Source organism: Parasteatoda tepidariorum, chromosome 6, assembly GCF_043381705.1.
Source record: "Parasteatoda tepidariorum isolate YZ-2023 chromosome 6, CAS_Ptep_4.0, whole genome shotgun sequence".
In the NCBI taxonomy this organism is placed as follows: domain Eukaryota; kingdom Metazoa; phylum Arthropoda; class Arachnida; order Araneae; family Theridiidae; genus Parasteatoda; species Parasteatoda tepidariorum.
Window position 1 is genome coordinate 24,458,698 of NC_092209.1, and position 22,832 is coordinate 24,481,529.

The following is a 22,832-nucleotide window of genomic DNA, read 5'->3' on the forward strand; positions in this document are numbered from 1 at the left end:
CTAATAGTATTTCGATACAAATATTTCGTTTATGATCATAAACTGAATCGACTGAATCAGAACAAAACATTGAAAAATATGCAATTCGAAAATACTGTAACTTGCATAATTCTGACAACTTATTCGGTAACTCTCAGTTGCATCATTTGAAACAGTTTAAAGTTTTCTTTCACTCATATTCTGCCAGAGAATGGAGAACACAACTTGTTTACAAACGTAAAAAACCCGCGATATCTAAAGCTGCATTTCGTTTTTCAAAGTTTCAGGTATTTGAACATTGTAACTTTTTTTCTATCATTTAACTTTCCAAACTGTGCACTTAAATTATCTCAATCATTATTTTTATCTAGATTTATGGAAAATATAGTTTTATGTTATTATTTCTGAGAAATTCAAATTTTCTGTAGACTGAACTTGATGTCATTGACACTGCACTATCAGCAATGAACTTCACTAAACGAAGTTTTGTTTTTGCCGAGGAGCAATACTTTTCAATAGATGATATATTAGCTACTGAAGAGAGATTACCTTGCCGTTTTGATCAAGGAGTAAAGAAATTAGGTATGTAAATAAAGAGACCATTAAATTAATTTGTTAAAAATGGAATTATTGATGTTTCGTGATTTGTCGAGCTAAGTGCGGGGAGATTTCCATATCGTTATCTGTAGCCAAATAATTGGCAACAACTGTGAGAAACATCTACATGTTTTTTTAACAAGAAAAGAAATTTTTAGCTTTAGCAGAAAGAAATCTTTAGCTTTGAGGTAAAATAACTTAAAAAGTAACAACCACATCAATAACATTTTAATGTCAGAATGTTTTTTTATTTATTCCTCTAAAAATATGGGAAATCTCATATTGCTTGTTTCGTCAAACAGTTTTTTAGTTATGACAGTGTGAAACATGTTATCCAAAATTTCTTGAAACAGCAATTAAATTACTGGCTGCTAATTAAGTTTGCACTGACTAATTTCATTTGTGTTTTCTAAGGAAACGGTTCTGAACAAGGTTTTTACCCCACCCACAAATCCAAAAAAATTCGGATGGGTTTTCTTAAAAAATCCACTAAAAAAACAACAATAAAACCTGCGCTCAAATGGGTTTTTATAAACATAATCAAAATAGATTGATAAAGATAAACGAGAAATAGATTTAAGGATTTCATATTTATCTTAAATATATTGATTCTGGAATTTTCAAATCGAAACTAACTATAAATACATAGTTTAAAGAAAAATTCCTTAAACTATGTACTAAGAAAATTGTTAAATAAACAGTTAGTTGGTCTGCAAAAGGCTTACTTTATAACTAAAAAATAAACTTATGAATGTTTAATAATAAATAAATAAAACAGAAAACAGCATATTTCTCTGATTCAATATATTGTGATTTAATTTTTACTCAAGGAAAGAAATAATTTAGGAGTCTTTTATTAACATATCTTTTGATACTAACCTGGAAAGATGGATACTACATTAAAAATAAAACTTTTTTATTGTAATTCATATCTTAATTATTTCTGTATAAAAGTTTTCTTTTAATTAAAATTGTTCTGTTTTGAATTAAAAATTAAATCTTAAAAAAGGTTAAACTAGGTAATATCTTAAAAAACTCAATAAAACCCACCTGGGTTTGTTTGTTTTTTTTTGAAAAACAAAGTTTTTTTTACAAAAAAAAACAGGATCAGAGACAAACAGGATTCAGAATCAGGGTTTAAAAAAACGGGGTTTTTTTAAACCCAGACAAAAAAAAAACAGGGTTTTTTTTAATCAGGGTTTAAAAAAACAGGGTTTTTTAAACCCTGATTCTGGAGCTCTATGTTTCCACAGCAACCGAAAGCCTTAGACATTTGGAAAAAAAGTTCTTATGATAACTTAGACAGTATTGGAAAATTATTAAAAGAATTTTGTGTAAATTCTTTTTTATGATGTAAGCATATTTTTTTAGCAAAATTATTTATTGGTTTGAATACTTTACAGGTTTTTTAGATCCCTCAAGTGGAACTGCTGATTTGGCACAAGGAACAAAACTGGAAATACCATTATGGATGGCTCAAGCTTTACAGAGTCGTCGCATTATTTCAATAGATTTGCCCAAGGTTTATAAAGAAGGATACAGAAAAATTTTAAATGCAGATGCTACTATTGTTGATTTACATAAAATGGGACCTTACTTTTATCATTTTGGTTTATATTTACTTAAATTCATACACCAAGATTCAGAAGAAATCGGTAAAATGTTGAGTGAGGTAATTTTAATTATTTACTTGAATTTTGTTTTCTGAAATTTGATATAAAAGTTGTTAACTTTTGCATATTTCGCATTGAAATATTTATTTTCATTATTTAATGGTATGTTCTGCTTAAAATACTCTGAAGGAGTAAATAAAATATGCATCAGACTTCTTCTGTACTTTTATTATATTTTCAAAATAATAAAATATAGGTAAAATGTCATTACTATCCTGTGATCCCAATACACGTTTCTGGATTTTATAAGTAATCTACTGTATTATAAAAATATTAGAGAGATAAATGTTTACCTATTCTGATATAGTATGACTGTCTACTTAAATATTTATAATCAATATTCTTAAAATAATTTGCTCCACAGAACACCTTGTATGCGACCCCCTCTTTTGTGAAATTATTGTCACATGTACAAAAAGTGCCGGAAAAATAAAAATACAATAGATGACTAAGTTGAATAAATTTTAATTTCCAGGTTACAAAGAACACTCTTCTTTACAGAACAGTAAAGTTTAATTACAGGGGTTGCTATTTCTTTAAGGGTCAATGAGCTTAATTTCAACTAAAAAATTCTGTGGGTGATGATAATGAATGTAATTACTGTCCTCTTAATTTTCATCTAAGAAATTGCAAGCAAATAAAATAAATTGTTCGGTACAAAATGTAAGAACTTATTTTATAAAATATTGATAGTTCAATTAAAAAAATAAAAAAGTTTTTTTTATCTATTTGACAAAAATTATTTCGTAATTTTTGTCTCGACCTGAAATGCATTTAAGGGACAGCAATTATCATAGAGTCTAATATTACTTTACTTTTTGAAAAACTTTTAAGGTGTTTAATTCATTTGGTTATGTTATTACATACTTAGTTTCTTTTTTGACAGAATTTAAACAATAATAGGTGGAGTTGTAATAAATATTCAAGATCTTCAGTTATTATATTTTTTAATATCATATAACATGTTTATAAGAAAAAGTGAATATTTTTGATTGTATTAAAATATTAATCAATAATTTAAAAAAGATCTAGTGTTAATAAATTAAGTGTCATAAATTTCTTGTATTGTTTCAGACATTCAGAAATCGTTTTAGAATGCTGATGGATACATCTCAGAATGCCTTAGAAGAAGATGCTGCAACATTAACTGCAAACTTAGACAGAACTGAAGTTGCCCTTTTTAATGTGGGTCACAAAAGCCTTCTTGATCTGAAAAATTGGATGCATCGGAAGAATCAAAAAATATTGACTGCTGATCTTGTGGTGAACCACAAAAAAAGGAAACGGACTATTATGGAAGAATCTTAAAAAAATGTTCCTTTAATTTTTCTAATTTTATGTACATGTTTATTAAATTAAACTTTGTTTTTCTTTTGTATTTTAACATTAAAGTGTTTTACAAATTCAAATTGTGTTTATTTAAACTATTAGGTTGAATGCTTGATGATATAAAATTTTACTTGCTTCAAAAAATGTGAAGATGGTGATGATAATAATGGTGGATATGTTTTGAGCGCTCAAAAATGGGCGTACATTTTCAAGAGTCATCAAACGTGGGTGAGGAAAACAGGGATCATTTGAAACAAGGCAAACTCTATGAGTTGCACACAGCTTACAAAATATTGCTTGTTTCAAAATTTAAATCCAATAATTTCTTGAAATATTCTGTTTTATTCAAAAACAAAATTTACAATATGTGCTATAACTATAATCAATTGCATTAGAACTTCAATTATCTAACACCTTCAGGATGAGGGATATGTCAGATTATTGGAAGATCTTTTTAAGTTTTTTTTTGTGTGTGTGTATCAATATCAAACTATGAGTAAAATTACTAAAAATCTTTTGTTGTGAAAAATTTTTATCTTTTATTGTGCTAGATTTCCAAAATTTTACAAACTTGATTTGTTCTCTAGAAATACTGATTGTCTTATAAAAACTTTTTTGATACATTCTTTTCACACATTCAGTTTCTTCTAATACATAGGGTGCCAGTAATGATAAAATGTGAGCTGGAGAATCAGATTTCCAATAAACTTCTTAATTACAATAAAATAAGATGCTTACATGATTTCAATTTGAAGTTAAAAATTTATTTCTTAGCTGTGCAAACGCATAAAATTCTATAGTAATAAATTTTCAAAATATTTTTTCTTAATTTAATAAGCTACTTTACATGCAGTTCGAAATTTGAAAGTTGGGTAATTTTAGAGTATTTCTTTAAGGAATGTACATGAATTTTCTTGCTTTCTACCATTAATGGAAGATACCTTTAAAAAAATTATTTTTTTAGACAATTCTTTAGAATAAAACTGAACAAGCTAACTGAAAAACTTTATCATTTGTATACAAATGATTACATTTTCAGGGTGGACATCAATATAATTTTTGTAAAATTTTATTCTAGTAAAAATAACTTTTATTTTTAAATGATGGTTGCTTAAAATGAGAATAAATATTTATTCAGCCTTTAGAAGACAAGATGAGTTTTGCACTTTCTTTCACTACTCTATTCCTGCAGTTTATATTGAATCCATTGATAAAAATCGAAAGCTTGGAAAAATAGTGCTTATAGAGTGCATTCAAAAAAAAATTTATATCAGTTAAAAACTAATTAATATAATGAAATATCAATTTGTTTCTTCAAAAGCAAAAATAAAATTCTAAATTGATTTTTTCTAAAATATTTAGTCAAATGTATAAATTATATATTTGAAAGCCAACCAAAGAATAAAGTAAGCATTGCTATAAGCACAATAGTAGCTGAATAACAAGTATTGTTTTTCACTTCTAAATAATTGTCTGAAAAAGGTTTAATCTTTTTAAGAATTGTTCCATTACATGTATAAATCAAATTAGTTCAAGGCAGAAAATCTCACTAAAGTTTTTATATATATATAATATAAATACATTTTTCTTTAATAATTTTCGCTTACTGTAAGCCATGATGGTTGTCACAAACTTTTTCAGCTCAAAGAGCATGTGTAATAAAACATGGCAACAATCAAATATAGATATAAACTTTTTTTCCAAACATTAACAAAAATTGTTTATGCAGAAAAAAATATAGAACAATTATTATGCAGGGTGAATAAGTATTATCTTTTCAATAAAATCTAAAACTTATCTGATAGTTAAGGTCTGTTATAGATACAAAGTCTTAATTTTTATCTTTTTTATGTTACTTTTTAAAGAAAATTTTAATAAATTTGAAAAGATATTGGAAAAAAAAAATTCCATGTATATCACTCATCAAAAATATTAAATATTGCTATATAAGTTATGTATAAAATTTCAAGGAGACTTTCTCTGGAATAGATTAAAATATAAAAAGAAATTAATATCGGGAATTTCAACTGTTAATCTTGTTTTCATAGGGCTATGGTAGCGAAGAGAATAGTGCCCCAAAATCAGTAACCTTAGAGCTTAATAGTAAATAGCGTTGTAATTAACTGATAGTAAAATCAATTTCATTTTAGAGCTTACTGTTACGTTAGAAAAAAACAATTTGTTAAGACATGTACAAGCAACAGAGCTTAGTTAAAATTGTACATAAAATTTGAAAAGTTAATACTCATTTAACATGTTTAATACTGTAGGTTAATTTTAGCAACATTTATTCTTTGAAAAGTTTAAAATAATACATTGTGTAATACATTTTCCTTAACTAAAACTTGTAACAGTTTTTCTTAAAAAATTTAGTTTAGTTACCATATTTGACAATTTTGATAAATTTTATTAAAAAGTTTCCAATATAAATAATCTATACAAAATATGTACTCAAAAAACCGTTTTTATAAGCCTTTAAGTCTCCTCTAGGTGTGCTTTTTTCATTATATGGTTGATATAAGCTTCTGGTACATCATGTTTCCTAAAAATACATACAATACATTAATCATCTACTAATTTAATATCAAATAATCTTTTTCGAGTTAAAAAATTTATTTTAAATAAAATCCTGATTTTTAAAGAAATATATTTAATTTTTTAATAAATAATAGTTTATTTCAGCTTTAACAAAAAGGAGTTGAAAAGAAAAAAAAATTGTTTAACATGTCAATCAAGACAATTATCATTTTATGGTGCATTTTTGATTTCTATAATATTTGTTATATTTAACTTAATGCTTATTGTTTTACTCAGAAATATATTAATACCACTTAATTTAAGAGTAGCCTGGAAAAGCTATATGGTATACTTGTTTTTGAAAAAAAACTCAAAATTATTTACAAATTAATTTATCTAACATAAACCTGCTGATCAAGGAATAAACTTTTGTTCAACTCATTTAACAATATCACACACACCTCTTTCTCTGACGCCGTGACTATTTCAGTAACAGTTTGTGCAGGACTAAATATTTTGTCTTACCCAGGTAATAGGTTAAAGGCCTTCTTGAGACATATCTTATCATTAAGGTTTATAAAGAAAAATTAATGTAAGATGAATGAAATTTGGCAGTGGAATCTGAAAAGGCAATCCACTTAGAGTTGATACAAATCAAAGAATTTTATCAATCTAAAAAAATTATGGAATTTTACAAAAAATATTCCATAAATTAGTTGAAAGTTTGCTTTATTTATTTATGTGTAGTGTATATGTTATTTATTTATATGTAGTTGTGCTTTATTTATTTATATGTAGCACAAAGTATACCCTAGCCTCATTTGAATTGTAGGTCAAAATACTTTAACCTGAATGTAAAATTACCTTATACTTTAATACACCAAAAATATTTGATTTACAAAATCTTAAACTTATTATCTTGTACAAGATGGGCAAAGTATAGTTTGTCTATCTAAAAACTGCTGTCATGAAAACGAGAAAGAGCACGTGTTAGAGGGGGTTTTGAAACCGCTCACGGACCTTCCTCAGAACTCGTTGTAAATGTTTACCTCACACCCCCACTTGAAATAGTCACCAATAAAGCTCCAGACAAACGGCGAGGGGAGTTCTTTAAACTATAAAACTGAGCGAAAAACTAATTGTAATCCTAACTGGAACAGCTACAAAAAAAACATTGAGAGTGCTATTAATTTCAACATTTTCTGTTAAGAGTAGTTTAAAATGATCATATTAGTCTTAGTAATATTTTGCAGGCTAGATTCATTTTCCTCGCCATATATTACAATACGAACTTCCGAAATACTCACATTGGTATTATATTTAGACATAACACATTTATAAATATAATACAAATAAAGCAAACTTAACTGAATCTATAAATCTTATTGTTATTTTAAAATAAAATTAAATAGCTAATTATATTTTAAAATTTGTGTTTAATTTAATTAAATAAATTTTAAAAATTATAAATTGATTATAAATATAAAAATTGCAAATTGATAAAAAAAAATTTTCAATGAAAAAAACTTACTTTAATTCATTCAATTTTTCTTTCTTTAACACATTTAGCATTTCTTCTCTGCGCTTTTCTTCTTGTCTAATGTGTATACCTTCTTTGTAAAACTCTTTTTTCTCATTCATCTTTTCAATTTCTTTTCTCTTTATTTGGTTTTTTAAATCATCTAAATGTTTTAATCTTTCCAATTTTTTAAAAAGGTCTTCACGACACACTCTTTTATTTTCTTCTTTCAATTGCCTGAAAACATGAACCACAATGAATTTTATAAACTTACATTTTATAATGGCTTAAATCTTTAAACAGATGAGTAGGGTTCGCTCCACCAATGAAAATTTAGTAGTCCAATTAAACCACCCAGGTATTCATTTAGTGGTCCAAAAACTTAATATGGTAGACAAACTTAACAAATAATTCAAGCTTTACAATTACATAATTCATATTATGGTACATATCAAAAAATTTTAATTGCCGTCTATAACTCCCTACAACTAATTATGTTCCTTAGCCTATAATGATAGAAGATTAATATTTATTAAAATTAAGTGTATAAAAGCTAAAATAAAATTAATAAATGGTTTCAACATAGAGATTAAATTACTGAGACTAAATAAAAGAGGAAAACAAAGAAAGTAAGAGCTAACAAAATTAATTTAATTATATAAGATTTGTTTAATTTTAAATGCAGTCAATTCTACAAGAGTAAAAATATTATTCTATTGATAAACAATTATACTGTCAGTACATGAATGCAAAGCACAACACAACATGTAAATTTGAAATTTCAACATTTAAAATTTAAAAATTTTATACCAGGCACTTTCTGCTATTCCATTTGAATACCAAGCATTCGAATTTCATACCACGAGTAGAACAATAAAATTAGTAAAATAATTTTTTTTAAAGCATTTAATTTGATGAAAAAAACTATTTCTTGTTACTACTTAGTAAATTCCAAACATATTTCAAAGCGAAAAATTCGTCACCCATGCATATGATTTTAGCAACATTTGTAAAACATTTTGTGACAATTATCTTCATACTGGTATGAACACTACAGAAGAGTGATATTGAAGTTTATAGAATATTCTATCTATTATATTAGTAGTGGGGTGGTATTAAAATAATGTAACAAACTAATAATATGAGTTATGAGAAAGCATTACTTTAAATAAGGTTTGCAAACAAATTTATCTTGAGACACACTCGTATATGTTAATCTATATTTATATATACATATATTCTAAATAATACATTTTTAAGATGGTGAGTTCAGGAACGAATTTTCCTGCTGCATAGAGCAACAAATACTTTATCTTCCAGTTGGAAACTCGCCATATAACTGACTTATTCGTTCTTACAATTTTTGAGTATGCTACCAGGGGTGCTTTGCACTGCTATATCTGTTACAATAATATATATTTTTAATAATTCAACAGTGATTGTTTTTAATTTGCATTGTAGCCTTCTGTTAGCTAACATTAAACGTTACTTTTTATGAAACAATTTAATTTTTTCACCGACTTTGAACAGCCGACCCAGTTCTGAGTTCAAGACTATCAATATTCATCTCTGCGGCATTTTAATTTTGAACCCAACTCAGAAGACAACGGATCTTTTAAGTCAAGCATTGGAACAAACTGGCCTCTATGGAGGGTTTTTTGATAGAGAGTAATTACATGGAGAGTAAAACCTCTGACAGTTAACCTGATGACAAGGGATTCTAACCCATGATTCATCTATCAATGAGGTTATTTTACGTCAACACTGTGGTCAGTGCGAGCCGAGGTTAGAATTCGTATCAACTAGCCACTTCTAGTATTCTAACCTGGGTCATTTTATTGAAAAGCAAATGCTCTATTCCCTTGCTCACCACAGGGTTAGAAAACAATTAACATACTTCAAGAGAAATTCAAGCTCCTTAATTTCTTGAGCTGCTTTCAATTGTTTTAATTTCTCTTGATATATGATTTGCTCAGTACGGGATTTTTTTAGGCTTTCTATCATTTCCTTCTGTTTTACTGCAGCTTCTTTTTCTCGTCTTCTGTATTTTCTCTCTTTTTCTTCTTGAGCTCGACGTGCTCGAAGAGCCTCCTATAATGTTATAATAAACTGTTATGACATATTTCACAAATAGACTAAAATAATATAGAAAATATGTCCCTGATACTAAAATATATAACAAAATAATTATTCTAAAAATTACACATTGAGAAATATCTTAGCTGAAAATTTACTTCATTTCTATCAGATTAAAAATATTTTTACTAAAATTATATATTCATTTTTATCGGATTTTTATAATTTTAAAGTACATCATATAACAGTGTTAAAAATGTATTTTACCAAGTAATTTTATACAACACAATAAAATTATTATAACTTAGTTAATTTTAAAAGATTAAAAAAATGGCTTTGACAATAACTAGTTAAGGTATGATTCCTCCAAAGAATTTAGTTAATTAAAAATTTGCACTGAATCAATTTACAATTGAATCACTGAACCAAACACAGCTGATTTTTTTATCAACTTGGGTGATCTAAGATTTATTATAATGTATTCACTAATAAGTTTATGATCATCACTAATTTATTTCTACAAATCAGTAAAAAATATTGCCGTTATAAGTAATATATATACATGTCAGAGCAAAGTGGAATGCAAGAAAAACAGATGGATTGTAACCTTCTTTTATTTAAGATAATTTTAAGAGTTGACAGAGCTTAAATCGCATTCCAAAATCAGTGTGCTTAAGTTTTTATCTTAGGGAAAATAACACTAGCACAAGTTTGTCCCTGTGATATAGTATGTCTCATGGAAAAAAGGGAATCCTTAGTAATTACAATTGGTCTATTAAATAGGTCATGGGAATACTATGGTTCTATGGAATTAAAAAGAAGCTTCATTTAGATAAAGAAATAACATAAAAAGATTAGTTACAACTTTTCATGTAACATGCACACACACACATATATATATATATAGCTTTTAACAATGCAACAGTTTGACCATAGAAAAAAACATTTCAAACTGAAACACAACTGCATTAAATCATTCACAGAACCGCATAAGATTCTAAGAACAAATGCAACTGCACTTTGGGGAGGGGGGGAGGATAATAATGCTTTTATTATTTTTTTTTTACAATACTTTCAAAGCATTGTAAAATAGATTCTCTTGCCAAATTGGTAAATCCAATTCACCATTTTCACTGGTGACAGGATGACTATTAATAATAGTATGTAACTAATACTTAGTATCTCTTTTCAATCAAAGGCATACTTATAACTCTGGAACCAATCTTGCTTATAACAAATGCAGTGCATGTATGTTTTTTTTTCCTTTCTTTTTCCATTAGTATTTAGGCGTTTCTACTCATTTCAATAATATGCATTTCATTTCCTACAAGTTCAATTTTTAAAAATCGGTACAATGAAAATGAAAATATGAATTATTTCCTACTTGTTCTGCTTTAATATCAGCAGCTCTTTCTTGTTGTTTTCCAATCTTTGCTAATTCCATTTCTCGCTTTTGTTTAGCTTTTCTTTCAGAAGCTTCTTTTGCTTCTTCTTGAGCCTGGTGAAAGTTTAAAATATAATAATCATATGTATTGATTTTTTTTTCTTCAAAAAAGTTTTTAAAACTTCCTTTCTTATAAAATTAAATGCTATCAATTTAAAACTATATCATTTAAACTTTAGAGTGACAAAATGCTACGAGGAGTTTCTTTGTAATTCACACTTTATTTTGACATTGCAAAAATGTCAATTGATTTTGTTAAAATAATTTTGTGTCTGTTTTGATGAAGTAAGTTACCTAAGTCAAAATTTATAGTTTGTCAAAAAAAAATTAATCACAACCACATTTTTTTTTTTTTTTTTTAATATTAGAGGGGATTTTTAGAGATTTCTAATTATTATGGAGAATTCTCACCTAATGACATCCATGGTATTTAGAAAGTATTATATTTAGAAATTATTGCATTTGAAACTAATAAGGAATCAATTTTAACAAAAAATGAATTGAACTGAAAAAAAGAGCTTAACACTCACCTACTTCTTTTTAAATTTAAAAAAATATCTAAATTTACTGTTTTTTTAAAAAAAATATTTCGAAATAAAATTTTGTTAACTAAATATTTATTTTTGTAATAAGATTTAGTAGTTGTTTTTCTTTTTTTTTTCTTCTTAAAAGCGAATACATAAAGAAATTTCCCCCTGATAATATCTATCAGAAATCTTGAATGAATAGAAAAGTAACTAATAAATTAATAAGATAATCACATGATTTAAAAGTCTTTGATAAATTATCAATCTTTTTCCTCTTTCTTAAAATAAACTTTTTTCATTTAATTTACAGTAAGTCATTTTAATATTTGTTTCTCACATAGCAGATTATATTTTATTTTATACAAAATGTCCCGTATAATAATATTGAATTGTATACAAGTATGCTTCATTTCAAGAAGTTAGCATAAAAAAGTTAAATTTAATAGATTTAAATATTTGTCCAATTCTCTTCAGCATACATCAATAACATTTATTTATTACATTTAAAAAGTTCAATTACATTATTTACTTCAATCCATTTATGATTCAATTTTAATAAATTATTCCCTCAATTTGAATTCACTCATGCCATTATTAATTTTCTGAGTTTGTCTTTTAAAAATGAGTGACAGAATTTTTTAACTTACTAATTCTAGTTATCAATAAAGTAAACTAGTCCTAAAACATCGCTACATTTGATGTGCTCCTTCTATATGTATTTATTAAAAGCTATTTTACTGTTCCGATTTCATCTAAACAAAACTAATTTAATCATAACAAAATTAATCATAAACAAAAATTAATTTTTAAATTCACTCTTTACAGAGTTACTATATTTTTGTTTTGCAAATATAAGTTAAATTTTGATAAATTGACTATTTTGCTTTTTTAAATTCAAGTTAATGTTTCAATGAATTTAACTATTATAAATAATTTATTGCATTTTTAAATAGATGTAATTATTTATTTTTACTGCTTTTAATCTCTGGTATTCTGCTATGATTTTATCTTCCTTCTCAGCTTGCTCTTTTCTGATCTCATCACGTCTCCTTTTTTCTTCATTTTCTTTCACGAGTTCTACCTAGGAAGAAGAAGAAAAACATGTTTAATTAAAAATAATTTAATTTTCTTCAAATTACCATTAAAAAGTTTTATGAAATTTGAACTCTAAGCTATAACATTGGGAGTAAAATTAATTTTCAGATACAACTTTTTTTCTTATAAAATAAACTTTTAAAAAGCCCAAACATTTCAAAAATCTAAACATTCAATTTATGTCTTTAAAATAAATTAAATATTTCAATCTAAATTAATAGTTTTTTCTGCACTTCTTGGAAGCGCGTAATCATTTTTCAATGTTAACGTAAAGCCCGATTTCGGACCTTAATATTGACCCATAATATTTTTATTTGACAACGTATTATATTACAGGGTACAATAAGGAGAAAAAGTGGCAATTTATAAAGCCAATGATGCCAACTGTTTCACTTCAAGGAAAATATTTTAATAAGTGGTTGATAATTAAAAGCTAACACTTGCAGAATTTTAGTTAATCTTAAATTTATATTTAAAATAATTCAAATTTAAATAAAATAGTATAGTTTAAATAATTTAAATAAAATAGTTAATGAATTAACTATTTAAATAAAATAGTTAATATTTAAAATTCTCGCCAGGAGATAGCTAGAACAAAATGTAGTTTTATATGAACTTTGGAATTATATATGTGCAGTGGTAGCCAAAATAACTTTAAATAAAATTTACTACTCCAAGAATGATACTTTAAAATTAAACTTTCTACTATTAGAAAAAAATTCTCTCAAAATGGAGTAAATTAGCATCTCTGAAAATCCTTTAAAAGTATTATATTATCTATAATTTAATTGTTCCTAAATGAAAGTTTATGAATAAATGAAAATTAATTTTATTTATTATTTTTTATTTATTTTGAAATTTAAATTAAAATTTCTGCTAACAAGGAATGATATATTTATGAAATGAAGTTATAAGAAACTTTCTAAAATAAAAATTTTTATTAAAAAATAATAATAATTTTTTTAAAAAAAAAAAACTTACCAACATAGCTTTTTTCTTTGATTGACGCATTTTCATCTCTTGATAATCCTGCATTTGATCTTTTTTTAATTTACGCAATAATGCTTCTCCTTCTTTAATTTTTCTTTCTTCTTCCATCAGTCTTTGTTCGTTGTTTGCTTTTATTTGCTCCTGGAGTTTCAAAGCCGCTCTGAAAACCAATTTTTTTTACATTAGGATAAGTAAGATTTTAAAAACAAATTATTTTTGTACATTATTTTTTTTTTTAAAATCACGAGAAGGAAAATACTAAAATTTTTCTAGATAAAACAATTAAAATAGCTTTGTAACCCTTTAGTTAAGTTAGTATTCAAAGGGAAAGAGACAGGGGCCCAAGATTGTTGAGGACACAGTTGAAATTCCTTACAAGAAGTGAAATGATTTTTAATTAGGTTTTTAATTGCAGAGAATTTTTTTTATAAACATTTATGTATATTTGCAATGTTCTACAATTTTAATGAAAGAATTTTTCCCATTTAGGGCAAAAAAACTAGCACACATTAAGTTTTCAGCTAAAATAAACACAATAAATTGGAAATTAATATTCTATATTTATGAAAACTGATATTTCAAGAGTCAAAGGAAAACCAATGTTTTAAAAAATCTGTTTGAAAAAGCATACAAAATATGACAATTAGACTTATTGCATTTTGAACAAGGGGCTTGCAATAAATTTTGCCCTGGGGCGTAAATATCTTGTCTCCAGCCTTGTATGCAGTTAAAATTTTTAATTAGTTGAAATTAACCAAATTTAATAAGTATTTTGTGTAATATAGTGAATAGCAGAATTTAATATCAATTTAATAAATGCCACAAAAATTTATAAAAATTAAAAATGTGTTGTAATATTTGAATGAGCTTTCCTTTAATTCTTTACTTTATTTTTTTTAAAACGTACTTAAAGCTAAAGTTAAATAGCTGCAAAGTTTTGACTTAATGTATTTTAACCTACTTTAAACCATTTAATATAAGGATCAAACTTTTATAAAACATTAGAAGAATGATTGTAGAAATCTATTTGAATTCTTACTCGTGAGAAGCTTCTTGTTTTTTCTTAACTATTTCTTGGTCCTTTACAACACCTTCTCTTCTTTTTTGCTCCATAGCATCATCAGCTAAAACATCAGCTTCAGCAAGTTTCTTCTTGATCTCTTTTTTCTCAGCAACTTGAGCATCTCTAATAGTTTGAACTTTTGCGTTTAATATCAACTAATAAAAATTTGATAAAATGCATCAGAAATTTGATTCAGCACATTTAAAAAATAAAGTAAATTTTTTTTTAAAATTAAATCTTAGTTTGAAAAATAGTTAATACATATCTAATTAACATTCTACATGCGCTATATAATTTCAAAATAGGTCGTACTAGAGTCAGTAAATAATATGAGAATATCACAGTTCAAAGGAAGAAATTTAAGTTTCATATATCTTTGTGTATCCTACTATAATTTAGGGATGTAACGAATATTCGGCCAATTTTCGGTATTTTGCCTTTTGGCTGAATATTTGGCCGAATGTTCAGCCAAATATTTGGCAATGCATTTTCTTATATTTTTTTCTTCCTTTTTTTGGAGGGGAGGAGTAATAAATAGTAATCTAAAGTCGTATTTTTTACTATACAATATTAGAAATAGTTTTGACACATATTTATTAAGTTTTAAAACTTGCAAACTTTTGTTCTGAAAGAAAAAAGTTTGAAGAATTTAAATTAGATTATTTTATATTGAACTGTAATTTTTTTGTATTGCTTATTTTTTTAAAAAAAATTTTATTCTGGCAATCAAGGCAATCAAGTCAATTTCGTCGTTTTAAAGGGGAGGATTTATAATAAACTTAATTTTTTCATTGCCCTTTTCTTAAGACAAATAACCGATAACATAGAAAATGGTAATTTTCAATATAGCGTTTTTATTATGACGCGTTTAAATCAGCGTTTTTATTATGACACAAAATTTCTTTTAAAATGTTTCTTATGAACGTTGTTTTTTTATCATCCGCTTCTTCTAAAACTATAGTAATGTGAAAGAGTTCAATTGAAATTTTTCTCTCCTATCTTCTTTCTGGGCTTTTACTTGAAAATACAGTAATTTCTTATGTTTTACTTGTGTATATAATCTTTTCTTAAGAGCGGTTTAATGAAACATTTTTAAAAGCGTTTCTGATAGACTACATCTCCATTAACGTTTTATGTATTCTTTTTTTCCGAACAATATTATTTTTAGCATTAAAGTTTTGTTTTAAGAATTACGAGGATTTTTTTATTTTTATATTTCTCATTTTTTCAACTTTTCAATTTTCGTTTGCTTTTCTTTTTTAATAGTTGTTACTCATTTTTTTATTAATCTTAAATATTTCTAATGGATAAGTATTATAGCTTTTTACTTCATACCAATAATATATCTAAGTTTTGATTATTTATCAGTAGTGACTAATAAACAATAATAATAATTATTGTTTATTAGTCATTATTGATAAATAATCAATAGTATATATAAATAAACAATAATATTTATTATAACTAAACAATAATATTTATTATAACTAAACAATAATATTTATTAAGAATTTTTTTTTTTTTTTAATTTTTGCTATTGGGTCACCGAATATTCGGATTTGGTTGATTGTTTGGCCCAATATTCAGTAATTGGCTATTTGGCCAAATCACTATTCGTTACATTCCTACTATAATTATAAATAAATTTGAAAGTATTTTCATAACTGTCTGAAAAAATTTATATTACATCTTAGACTGCTGTTGTGTGTTTCCTTAGACTCTATAAATTTATATACATTTCTATAGCTTTAAACCATAAATTATTTGTGTATTTCTCATAACTTTACTTCAAAAGTTTCATAAAATTGCTTAGAATGTTTTAAAACCTTAATTTTTAATTTTACAATCAAGTAGACATCATGAATGTGATGTGAGTGTAGTTTTGTTAGAAAAAAAATACAAAAAAAAAATAATAATAAGATGAAGTTTGTGTAACAACAACTAGTATTTGTAACATTACATTACCTTGTTCATTTCTTTAATCTCTTCATTCTGTTCTCTTATTAATTCATTGGCTTTTTCTCGCATAATTTCCATTTGTTTTTTTGCTTCTTCTTCTAATTCACTGAGTTTTTCATTCTTTTTACGCACAGCATCCCAAGCCTCTAACTCTGCTTTCCTTGCTTCTTGTTCCTCCTTGAAATTAAAAAAAAAAATTAAACAAAGATTATTTTTATTTCATAAAAAATATATAATTTTATTTCATATGAAAACAAAGACTTAATACATATGATCATAATGTATATTATTGAAACAAACCTTATATAAAAATTTTAAACATGAAAAAAATATTAAAAACTAATAATTTTAATTTGCAACAACTGAAAACTTGCATGCAAATTTCATCAATTAATTAAATTTCATATCTTCTAAATTTTTATAATTTAACTAATTTTCACAGAAGCAAAGAAAAAAGAGTATGAGGCACCTAATGCAAAAAAAAAGAAAACTAAATTTATAGTTAGTTTATGAAAAATTGACAACAGTTTTCTCAATACTAATTTAATTAGTTACAATCCACTCACAAATTTCATATTTCCATTCTCAGCTTAATTTTAATTCGTGTGAGGGAAAAATTGCAGAAACTTTAAAAACTATGTTTAAATTACCTATAATTTTCCAAATTTTACCACTTCATAAATTTTCTACTTGTAGTCCTTTTAAATGAAATAAATGTGTGAATTTATCAGGGATGAAATGGAAAGAAAAATAAATAAATAAACAGAAACATGATTAACTTTTTTTATTTATTTATTTTTTGTTCCACTACATCTTACAATAAAATCCTAGATGTTTTGTTTTCGTTCATGTTAATATAAGTTATAAAAATTTTACAATAGATTGTAGTAAATCTTGATAACTTTATTTAGATAAAATCAGTTTATTGAAAACCAATACAAAGGTTTAAAATTAAACTTAGGACACATCTAGAATTTTACAAGCCGTAGAAGCAGAAATGCTTTGAAACTCTTGGCATGAAAGCAATATGAAAAAATTAATTTAACATTAAAAAACACTTTTTAATGTTTATGACGCAATTAAATAAAATTTTAATAGTGGTTACATTTTACGTTTAAATTATCTATAGATATATATCATAGTTTTTGAGAAAAATAATTAACATGTTCTTTCCCAGGAATGTACTTTCATTTTTCCAAATTTCAAAGATCCTGGGATTCATCATTACTTTAAATCTCAAAATTTGTTTATCATGTTTACAGATAATAGCATGGCTATTTTAATATATTGCTCAAGATAGTTTCTCTTGTACATACAGAATATGTGACCATAAAAATTAAAAATTTTTGATGAAAAAAATTTTTTTTTAATATTTGACATTTTTTACTTTATATAATCAAGCAATATAAAGTATAGTCATTAACAGTGATAATCCTTAAATTTTATGTTGGGCTAAATTTAGTTAAAACAGATGTGAACAAGCAAAAGTTGAAACACATGTTTACTGACTATGTTCCAGGTAATTATTAATAATCAATAAGTTTCCAATAAAAACTTATTAGTCTTACTTGAAGCTTATTTTTTGCATTTATTTTATCTTCTTCATCTTCACTTTCAATGATTCTGCTGGCATTCTTTTGAAGCTGATTAAGTTTTTCATTATTTATTAATGCTTTGTATTGCTTTTTTCCTGTTCGGGGAACACTGTAAAAAAGAACAAATTTCGCATACAAAATCTCACATGTTTTAAATATAACCTAAAGATCATTTGCAGCTATAAAATTTAATTTTATTACAGTTTAAATTGACGTAAAGCAATTTTGATGATGTTAAAAAAAAATTTTAACATAAATATCACAGAAACAATGATATCTATCAAAAATCTAAAAACAGACAGATGTATACTATTTTTAACTATCTTTCAAAACGGCTAATTGCAGAACTACATAAGCATAATTTTTTCAGAAAAAATTAAAAAGAGCAAAAAATATTGTATGCTTTATATTTTTAGTTCTGTTTGGATTAAGACCTTGTATTTTACATGTATAGAAAGATACTGCCAGATACTTCATCAGTTTATTCGTTAAGAGTAAATATACTTCATCAGTTTATTCATTAAAATTATATAAAAAGAAATGAAAGTTAAACTTGAATTTATCCTCCCTATCTCCACCATTTTGACAATTGAGTTCAGTCGAGAGGAGAAATACCTCTTAATATGTACAAAACAAGGAGGGCAAATTTCTTCCACGCAGAAAAAGAAACATGAAAAAAGCTTCCCCAGATGAAAAAGTTTCAGCATTTCTTCAAATCCAATTAGAAGAAATTGTTATAAATTATGTTATTTTATAAAATCTCATTTAGAAAAAAGTATTAACTTCCAAACTATTCAATAAATCATTTTCAAACATATGAAAACTTAAAAGTAACAACAGAAAAGGAAAATAAACTTAATTAAATTCTTAAGAAATTGAAATGACTATAGTCCCTCACAATTTTCCATAAATGAATATAGTAAAACCTCATTTTATAATTATATAAAGTATTGTCAAAATATCATATTCAAATTTTAATAATAGTACTAATTTAAAAAATCATATACTACTAAACATATACACTTATACAAATCACATAATTACTTTACAATTACAATTGTCAAACTAATTTTAATAATCAAATACAGTTAAGCATGAATGTAAAAAATCTTAAAACAGATTTTCCTATTATATTTGAAATTTATTTTTAAAGGTAGATTTCAGAAGAAATCTCACACTAATTTTCTTGCTAGATCTTGAGATAAAAAATAGATTTCTTCTCTATGATCTGGTGTAACATCTATGAGTTTTACAGCTGGGGCTTTTGATTTATACTGAAAATAAAAAATATATAAATGTTTTAACAACATCATAAGAGCAATTCACATTAATTTTTTATTCCAATATAGTAAAAAATTTAGTTGATAACAAAATAACAACATAAAGCTGAGTCGAAAAAATATATTTCAATAAATTAATTATTTCACAAAAAGTATGAAATAAATTTGATTCAGAGAAATATTTAAGTTTAAGCATGAGTTTTAAAAAAAATTTAAACTAAATTAGTTAGTTGAAGAAATAGCTATTTAAAAGCTCTTAATTTTAAAGCTTGTTGAATGCAGCTCAAAAATTGTTTATTCTACAACTTAATTTTTCTCAAAACAAACAGTAACTTAAATATGCCAATATAAATTTTGGCATATGCATATGTATACACAAAACGTTGAAATAGATACTGATATTAATTACCTATTTAAATAAAGAAAAAAAAACTATTTTTGATTAATTAGAAATTCTGAATGTCTTTCCAGTACTAAATTGAAGGGCTAGAGGTTTATTTCAATTTAAAATTGAGTAGCCCAGAAGTAAAACTTGCTATCGATTTTTTTTTCCATGGAACACAGAGAATGAGGAAAGGTATGGCCATGTATATAGCTAATATTTCTTTAAAACTTGAACACTCTAGATTTTACTAACACTTGCCAGCCCCAAATACCACCATACAATCTAATATAACTCTGTCCATTACCAAATTTGGCTTGTTTGAAATTATGTCCTTCTATTAGGCATTAAAAACAATGACAGAAAGTATATTAAAATAAAATAATTGCTTTCAGCTAACTAAAGTTTTTGATAAAATATTGTAAATTACTAAACTTTTTTTTAAGCAGTGCATCTAAGCAAGTGAATAGGTTGGTTAAGAACAAAATTGCAGCAAAATTAAGGTTGTTAGAAAGAGATACTTTAGAATTTTGATCTTTCAAAATATTTTTCTATTAACTAAAACACAGTTTACAAATTCTGATCTCAGAAAATTTTTAAAACAAATAAAATATATATTTTACTATTTTAATAACTTTCTTTGCAGGCATAGAAAAACATAATTAAAAAACTAGTTATTTCACAACATTAAAAGAGAATTCACATTAAACTGCTTTAATTTTGTCAGTGAATAGATATTATTAAAAATTCTTCCTCACCAACTGAGATCTAACAGCTTTATTTCTTAATGAAGCCATCATATTTCAAAACTAAAGAGAACTATTTTCATATTCTAAAAATAACCTGTAAAAAGAGAATATCATAGAATGTAAAAAGAATTTCATAATTAAACATTTTCAAAAGATATATTTGGTTTATTGAATATAAATAAATCTAAGTTTAGATATTTAAATTGCCAATTTACAAGATGGTTATGCCATTCAAATTTACAAACTACAATAGTCATCTTAAAATGGTTTAACCAAATGATCCAACTGGCCAGATTTATGTAGGATAATGCACATTTTTACCTTTTCTGGAGAAAAAATATTTTTCCCAAAAACCAGTCTTTATCTTCAGATTTTCTGAAAAGTGTAAGAAAATATTATTATTTTCTTTCCATTTAATAATATCTATGTGTTTACATTATAATTTTGTACCCATAATATAGAAAATAAATTAAAAAATTTAACTTCTGCACACAAAATTAATAATATGCTAAACTACAGCAACTGCCGACACTAAGCTTTTAAAAAGGGAGAAAGAAAGTTAGGTAAAAAATACTGCCATAGCTATTTTTTTAAAAAGTCACCCAGTTATTCAGATTTTTTGTTCTACTAGATCAGCTTTATTCAGAATAATCAGCTCTCTACTATACTTATAACTTCCTTTCAAATATCAATAATTTTGGTAACATCAAGAGAAAATATACAAGATTAGAACTTAAATATATAACATACAAAAGAATAAAAGTTATGGAAAATCTATTTCACTGTCTAATATTTGTTACAAAATGTTTGTAAAAAACATATTTTAATGAAAATGACCATCAAATCTTTTTTCTAATTCTAAACTAATGACAAATCTGCTTTAAAACTGTAAAAAAGAAATTTAAAAAATAGAATTCGGAGAAATTGTTAGAAGTTAGCTCAAAGTATTTTAAAATCATAATTTTTTGTATCCATTAGAAATAATTTTTTGATGAAATTGTGGAAAACAAGTTCAAAATATTTTAAAATCATTATTTCTTTGTATATACAAAGAAATTATGATTTTAAAATATTTTTGTTTTAAATATCCATTGTGAATAATTTTATTTCTTCATATTAATCCCTGTATCCATTGGAATATTCTTCAATAACTTAAAAATAATTAAAGTATGTTAACACAAAACTCAATAGTATGTATAAATAAAAAATATTAAGAAGCTGAGAAACAAACATTTTGAAACTCAAGTGAACAGAAGTTGAAAGTTCATCAAAAATTCGTTCACCACATACTTGTGTATTATAAACTAAAATATGATGCTGAAATCAATGTCAAATGAAAATTAAAAATTAGAGAACATAATTTCTTTTCTTTCTATCATTCTTAGAATAACTGCTATTAATTGTGTACTATAACAAAGATATAGACTGTATATCATAACAAACGCAAAAAAAAAATTAAATTAAGAAGATGTTTAAAAGAATAATTTAAATAATAATCAACTTATATTAATAACGGTATCCAATATTAATTGGGAATTTATCTTTCAACTTTTATAAACTGGAAAAGCAATTAAACTTTTAAAAAATTAAGAAGTCAGTTAAAAAATTTAAAGAAGAAAAGTGGTAAAGTTTCAATAAATTCCTACTTCAGATGTAAATAAATGGTATTGAAATTATAGTATATTATAGATATAGATATACTATAGATTAGAAAACTTTAAACATTAAATAATTTTAAAGGAGATTTCATGGAATTTGAAAGGAAACACATAAGTTATTTCTTTCCCAGTAGGTAGAACTTTTCTTAAAACAATTTAAATAAATGTCACATTACTTCATTTTTTGAAAAACGTGAAAACCAAGAAGCAAACTTTACAATTTGTTACCATAGTAACAGTATCGAGAAGAGCTATAAGCTTGTTTCCAAATATCAATTTTGTAAAGTATTGTAACAAATTTATTTTCAATAATAACAACAAAAAAGTAAATCGAAGTTTGAATGAAAATTTGAATGATTTTTATTGAATGATTGAATATTTTTTATTAATAGATATTTGC

The 22,832-nt window shown here is 25.0% G+C and overlaps 2 protein-coding genes across 6 annotated transcripts; one reads left to right on the top strand and one right to left on the bottom strand.

Moving 5' to 3' along the window:
* Window positions 1-20: 20 nt before the first annotated feature.
* On the top strand, window positions 21-3,658 carry LOC107447926 (DNA replication complex GINS protein Psf3). 2 transcript variants are annotated; one of them, XM_016062965.4, is made up of 4 exons: window positions 21-266; window positions 408-561; window positions 1,980-2,248; window positions 3,324-3,658. In XM_016062965.4, exons 2-4 carry the CDS (start codon window positions 444-446, stop codon window positions 3,555-3,557), a joined length of 621 nt encoding a protein of 206 aa, XP_015918451.2. In that variant the 5' UTR covers window positions 21-266; window positions 408-443; the 3' UTR covers window positions 3,558-3,658. The 2 variants fall into 2 exon arrangements, with proteins under 2 accessions (XP_015918451.2, XP_015918450.2); XM_016062964.4 differs by having other exon boundaries at window positions 29-266; window positions 351-561.
* Window positions 3,659-5,964: 2,306 nt separating this feature from the next.
* Window positions 5,965-22,679, bottom strand: LOC107447931 (cilia- and flagella-associated protein 45). 4 transcript variants are annotated; one of them, XM_071182099.1, is made up of 13 exons: window positions 22,609-22,679; window positions 21,096-21,149; window positions 20,784-20,868; window positions 19,540-19,637; window positions 18,337-18,472; window positions 16,775-16,945; window positions 14,786-14,964; window positions 13,738-13,906; window positions 12,635-12,742; window positions 11,075-11,188; window positions 9,485-9,705; window positions 7,627-7,851; window positions 5,965-6,120 (listed from the first exon to the last, which is right to left on the bottom strand). In XM_071182099.1, the coding sequence occupies exons 3-13, from the start codon at window positions 20,823-20,825 to the stop codon at window positions 6,054-6,056; spliced, it is 1,530 nt and encodes a 509-aa protein (XP_071038200.1). In that variant the 5' UTR covers window positions 20,826-20,868; window positions 21,096-21,149; window positions 22,609-22,679; the 3' UTR covers window positions 5,965-6,053. The 4 variants fall into 4 exon arrangements, with proteins under 4 accessions (XP_071038200.1, XP_015918458.2, XP_015918459.2 ...); XM_016062972.3 differs by having other exon boundaries at window positions 9,512-9,705; window positions 22,609-22,677; XM_016062973.3 differs by having other exon boundaries at window positions 9,512-9,705; window positions 22,421-22,634.
* Between the last annotated feature and the right edge of the window lie 153 nt (window positions 22,680-22,832).